At 43.7% G+C, this 6,584-nt stretch overlaps 1 protein-coding gene across 30 annotated transcripts in view; it reads left to right on the top strand.

Moving 5' to 3' along the window:
• Positions 1-6,584, top strand: part of nrxn1a (neurexin 1a) — a 57,471-nt gene that overhangs the window by 16,603 nt on the left and 34,284 nt on the right. For 21 of the 30 annotated variants that reach the window (XM_032502720.1, XM_032502719.1, XM_032502698.1 and 18 more), the window contains 2 exons: positions 4,385-4,686; positions 5,909-5,932. In XM_032502720.1, coding sequence (XP_032358611.1) covers positions 4,385-4,686; positions 5,909-5,932 — 326 coding nt within the window. The remainder of the gene's footprint in view (positions 1-4,384; positions 4,687-5,908; positions 5,933-6,584) is intronic. The other 9 variants (XM_032502718.1, XM_032502716.1, XM_032502710.1 and 6 more) reach the window with 1 other exon arrangement.

The following is a 6,584-nucleotide window of genomic DNA, read 5'->3' as shown; positions in this document are numbered from 1 at the left end:
AGTTATTTATGAGTCCTCACTAAAATAATATGATAATTCAATTTAAAAAATAATCTTGTTTGTTTCAAATGAGAACAGAGGAACATCTAAATACATTAACGTTCTAATAAATAAAATGTATAAAAATAGAAACTTAAGATATGAAACTTAAAGTCCTTTGAGCAAAAACACAAAAACCAAACAAAATCTAAGATTTGCCAACAGGGTAGAGCGCCCTCTGGTGGACAAACTATGCAACGCCAACACTCCTAACATGGTTGAAGGGTGTTTAGTCCGTTTATTTTATTTTTTAAATATTAATTTATCGTCCATTATAAATGCCGATACCAATAGTTCGGAAAATGCCTCAAATCGGTCAATAATATCGGCCCGCCGATATACTGGACTGGCTCAACTCACCAGTCTCCAAAGGAAATCAAACATTTCAGCTTAGCGTGAGAGATTTCCATTATTTTCCTCTGCTTTCCTTTTTCTTTTCTCCTTCCTGTCTCTGCATTCTGTATCTTCATCCTCCTGTTCGTCTGCTTTGATCGACAGTGCTCTCCACAGGATGAAGTGTGACATGTGGTGTGTATGTCAGTGTCTGTCTCACTGTTTACTCTGAGCTAATACTGACTCACTCCATTAATCTGAGCTACAGATCCACTCCAACCTGACCACTTGAGAGTGTGCGCGTTTCTGCGTGCGTGTGTGTTTGTGGTCACTGATTGCATTCTCGACACATGTTCTTCATTGTGATTGTGTCATCCAATATGCATTTTCCTGCCTGATTTGTGTGCGCGTTCAGTCGTTGTTGTTGCGAGCCAGAGCTTCCAGATCGATGCAGATGCTTTATGTGCTCCTGTCTGGACTAATGACATGTCTGTAAATTAGCAACAGAATGGCGGAGCACAACGGTGAAACCTAATGGCACCTCTGTAAATTACCGCTAGAATGCTGCTGGACGGTTGCGTGTGTTCTCATTGTGAACAACTTGGCTGCCCGCCCCCCTTACTCCGCCACCTCATCTACATTTGTCTACATGCCTGCTTGTGTGTGATTGTGTGATTGTTTTAGCATTTGTGGCTGTTCTTTTTCTGTGTGTGTATGTGATTGTGTTTCTTGTGTGTGTCTCCCTCCTCCTCCTCGCTCTCGCTCTTCTCAGTAAAGACTAGCCCGAGGCCCTGAGTTGGTAATAGCTTTTCTGACAGCAATACACCAATATTTACAGAGACCAGCACCCACCCACACCCCTGCACATTTCATGCACACATAAAAAGCCTATACTTTCCGCACACATTGACAGACTTGAACACAAGTTGCACATACTTCTTTCTCTTTTTGAGTCATGCACACACACAAACACCCTCCTTATTAACATGATGGGAGGGAAGGAATAACACTAGGGGGAACTCACATGCATGCTGGCGTACAACTTGTTGTTTCTTAAAGCAACCGTCACTCTAGTTTTTGCGGTGTGTCCCGCACAGTTGCCATGCATCAGCTTTCGTCTGCCTTTAGTACCCAAGAAGAAAAACAGTAGTGTGATTTTTCATCCTTATCTCATCTGATCAATATAATACACATAGAGCTGTCAAAACTGGCAAAAAATGAAATTCAATGTCCCACACTGTAAAACTTAATATAAAGAGCGTATACCACTCTTCCTCTCTGTCTCTCTCTGCTTCATGGTTGGTGCTTGACTGACAAATAAGCCCCCTGGCAAGCAAGCTAGCTAACTAGCCAGCCACTTACTTAGTAAAATTTGTCTTTGATATTTTAAGATTGTCCAGCGCCCACTTTGTTTAAATAGCAAATGCACCTGCGCCCATCCGGCGTCCATGGGCATGCTGGTCTTACAGGGAGGTGTGTTGAGGTGAATTCTTAGCGTATTGCTGTCTTGAGGCAGCAGGAAGTGATTGCGCCATTGACCAACAAAAACTTGGTCTAAAGTCAATAGCGTTTATTAGTTTAGTTATTTTTACAGTAAATTAGTAAAATGCACCTAAATGCGCAATATGCTTGTTACACACACACAGGGAAGCGCAGAAGCACACAAAAATGCAAAAGATTACAAAAGAAATATGACTGTGCAAATCTGCCATCATAACAGCAGTGCGCCAAGGCACAAATACGCTTGGCTTTTACAAGGAATGGGAGATGACACTCTGATTGGTTTGTTGCATGTTACGCCCAAAACACACAGATTAATTAATGAAGACACTAAGTACAACCCTTTTGAACCATGCGTCTGCCGCACAGACCCTTTTGTCGGCCATCAAACTAGCAAAAGTGGATTTGGACACGCCCTAAACGCACTTGCGCCATGCTCTTCACGGCTTGCGCTCAAATTGTTAAAATAGGGCCCTTAATGTTTCATTCACATGTTCTTGTCACATTGTTGGATGGCAGATTGCTATTGCCAGATGAGTGACAACTTTGTGCGGCTCATTTTCTGTGACCATTGTAGTATGAAGGCATCTTGGGTGAAATTAGCAAGCTAACGTTAACTAACTAGCTGCACTCCCACGGCAGGGAGACATGCAGAGAGAAAGGATAATGGCCCGAGAGATGGACGGTCTGGTTAGCCATCTCCCGGTCTCCGCTGTTTTCTAGCAGGAAGTGAAGCAGAGGGACCTTTGCTCTGTGCTGCCGCTGCTGATTAGGGATAGGGTGTTTTGTTGTGGGTGTCATAGCAATGTTTGTATCCGGTTTTCCTTTTTGAATGATGAATAGATTACCATCACCGGCTGGCATAGAGAGTTATTTTCTCTCATGCAGGTGTAGAACTTCCAAGGTAGTTGGCCAGAGGCTGTAGTCTTTGTGTGTTCCTGTACAATCTTTTGGCTAAGACAAAGGCGACAAGAGCCCGCATGGGGCAACGTGAGGCAACGCTACACCTGGCCTTCATCGCAACAAGTTCTTGGCCGTATGCTTGGTTTGTCAGGGCCTTTACTTGTATGTTGGCATTCACACTTTTTTTCATGCAACAGAAGCAAAAAAAGACAATTTGCCACAATTGCTCTTTGAATTGTGATATATTGTCACTTTTTCCTTGTCATTCTCTCCATATTATATTCACTCAAGTGTGGCCAATTCCATTTCAACACTCTTCTCTCTGCCTCTCACTACCTTGATAACCTATTACACTTCAGTCTTTTCATTATGTGGCAATCCCCCCTCCTTTCCAACGGTTCCTCACCAAGTGTCTGTCTTGCTCCAGCCTGACCTAGTGTGTGCTTTAAATTCTTCTCTGTTCTCCTCATTATTGTGAACTACAAGTTGGTGGTTATGCCAGAGGCTCAACAAAGAAGAGAAAAAGAGGTCAAGGAGATGTGCGGAAAGGTGGCGTGAAACTTATAGGGAAGTGTGAGCGACATAGGGACGGTGGTAAGGAGAATGCTAAAGCAGATGCGGAGGAAGGGTGATGCTTTGAGGGGACGGGTGTGAAGGAGAAAGATAATGACGCCCCTGCTTTGGGGCTTGACACAATAGTATGATCATTTTTTCGCAGATTTGTGTGTAGGTGTGCATATTTGTTCCTCTGCTGGCTTGCGTTTATGACTGTGCTATGTGTGTGAGTAGGTGTCAGAGAGTAGATAAGAGAGTTTAAGCCTAAGGATGATGGATTGCAAAACCTTGTTCTTGTGTCCTTGGGGGTCATGAAGGGTGTGCAAGGTAAGTTGCCATTGGCTGTCTGCTTGTTCTTCTGAATTCTAATTGGCCGATTCTGCCTGCTTTGGCTGCCACAATGCTTACAGGTTGCCGTTCTCCATCCTTTTCAAAACCTTTTTTAACCTCTACTGCTGCTACACATGCACATGCAGGCACACACATTCTGGCTTTTGATGAACATCACGAAATGAGCCATGTTGTCAAACAAGACCACATCACTACAGAATGCCAGCACAGCTGTTCTCTCAAAAGGGAGGATGGCAGGTTTCATAACGAGTATGGAATGCTACAGACTCACGACTGTCTCTCTTTCATCCACACGGTTTAATCTCCAACCCACATGAGCGATCAAAGCTTGTTTACACACCACTCCATGTACGATTAGAGGTATGGAAGGAAGTGTTTCTTCCAAGTGCTGGCATCAGTGAGGCTTTGCTTGACAATAACAACATTGTGAGCATCTTGAACAATATGTTTTGTACTCCACATCCGAATCAAATTTAACCAGGCCCAGCAGAGCTTTGTTTTACTCAGCTGGCTCTGATGAACACCCACCATTTTATCATCTTTGAGCATATTGTGAACAGTGTGGGAAGAAGCCATGTAGCTTGGATATTGTAGTAATCATTATGAAAATGTTCAACAAGAGTGTAATGGCTCCACACGTCTTTGTTCTTCCTCTCTGTTTGCTCCTCCTCCTTCCTCTTCCAACTCTCCCTTTCTATCTCAGCTCGCGAGGAGTATGTTGCCACCTTCAAGGGCTCTGAGTACTTCTGCTACGACTTGTCGCCCAACCCCATCCAGTCTAGTAGCGATGAAATCACGCTCTCCTTCAAGACGCTGCAGCGCAACGGCCTGATGCTGCACACTGGCAAGTCAGCCGACTACGTCAACCTGGCACTGAAGAATGGAGCTGTGTCACTTGTCATCAACCTTGGCTCTGGGGCCTTCGAGGCCTTGGTGGAGCCTGTCAATGGCAAGTTCAACGACAACGCCTGGCACGACGTGAAGGTCACCCGCAACCTGAGACAGGTAACCAGACAACAGGAGGTGGAGGAGCGGCCAAGCAAACAGGAGAGGAGATGTAAAATTAGTTACAAGTTTGATATGCCTTGAGGAAGAAAGACTTGAAGGTTTGGATATGATAGGGTATGATATGATATAATAGGATGGCAAGTGATAGATAAATGAATGGATGTGAACATGCTTGGATATCAGTTAGAGATAAAACAACAATTTTGATCATTTTTATAAACTTTTATCAAGCAAAAATGCTAGACATTTGTTTGTTTCAACAGTACATTTTGAGGATTTACTGTTTTTTTGTTTTATATAATTGTAAATGGAATATCTTTGGGTTTTGGGCTGTTTGTTGGACCAAACAAGAATTTTGAATGCGTCACCGTGAGCTCTGGCAAACTGTGATGATCATTTTTGACTATTTCCTGACATTTTATAAGCTAAATGATTAGTTTATTTGAGAAGTAATTGACAGATTAGTTAAAATGATCGTTAGTTACAATGTTAATTGCAATTACCTGGTAAATAATTTCAGTGTGTAATTGACTTTGATGAATCACAGTGACTGCTGCAGACGTTTCGGTGGGCAGCTGAAAAGACTTTTAGTCCGCAGCAAGAAACTAATCAATGTAGAAACTACGGTCAGTGGTGTGTTGGCCATCTGCAGTGATGCTGTGGTAGGAAGAAAATACCTGAGGTTTTGGTCTTAGTTTACAGTGGGTTAACCACCAGACCAGCACTGCTTTCGGCTCTAGGTGAGTCATTTTTCAATTGTGTGTGTGTGTGTGTGTGTGTGTGTGTGTGCGTGTGCGTGTGTGTGTGCGTGTGGGTGTGGGTGTGTGCACGTGAGTGCGTGCGGGCGTGTGTGCGTGTGTGTGTGTGTGTGTGTGTGCGTGCGAGCAAGTGAGTGAGTGATCAAATGAAAGAGAGAGTGAGCTAGAGAACATTGAGGATCACTAGCACTCAGGTGCTTTTAACCCACCTGTGCCCTGCCTCTACCGTTTGCCTGTCTGTACTACTAACTTGACTACTAACTTTACTAACCTGCTAGTGAAACTAACCACCATCCATGGAATGATTCATTCTACTAACCTAACCTGTGCCCTTCTCCTAGTGAAACCACTCCAACCAACCTACTTACCTCACCAGAGGCCTTCTAGCTTTCCTTTTTTTGTTCCAGAAGTTGTTCTGTTCACAGTTTTTTGCTTTCCTTTCTCCCCCTTCTCCTACAAAGCACTCAGGCATTGGACACGCTATGGTAAACAAACTCCATTGTTCGGTAGATATCATTCTAATTGTTTCTTAGTTTGGGTTTGCCCCGTGTCTATTGCTTTTGAACTATAGACTTCAAAACTAAACCAATAAAAGGATAAATGCGGTTGGTAACCTTTTACGCTTAAAAAGCCCCCGTACCCCCTCCTTGCCAACCACTTTTTTTTCTTTAAATCCTTTCTCTACCGTTTTTGTCACCCCATCACTTTGTGACTGACATGTAGGCGTGTACTGATTGGCTCATCCCTCACCTGCACGCAAATGGCGAGCCCCCCACCCCCCCTTTCCTGCATGGCGTGACTCAGAAACCCTTCCCCTCTCTGATTGTTCCGTAAAATGGATAGAGAGGTCCCTCCCCCCCTTTCTTTTTCTTTTTCTTTTTTCGATTTTTCGTCCTCCACACTGCCACTGCATGTTCTCCATGGTGCCTCTGATTAATCCTGTCCTCAGTTTTTTATCTACTGTGTCCTCTTTGCCAGTGGATGCATGCAAAGAGAGGAACAGGCTGCATGTTTATATATTTATGTGCGTATGTGTACGTGTGGAATGAGCTGTAAACCATCTAACACCTGTGCGTGCGTATACATCAATGTGTATGTTTGTCCATGTGTCATATCTCGCTGATCTAACTAAACCCC

Source organism: Etheostoma spectabile, chromosome 21 (assembly GCF_008692095.1).
Source record: "Etheostoma spectabile isolate EspeVRDwgs_2016 chromosome 21, UIUC_Espe_1.0, whole genome shotgun sequence".
Classification (NCBI taxonomy): domain Eukaryota; kingdom Metazoa; phylum Chordata; class Actinopteri; order Perciformes; family Percidae; genus Etheostoma; species Etheostoma spectabile.
This window is presented reverse-complemented; position numbering and strand designations above follow the sequence as displayed.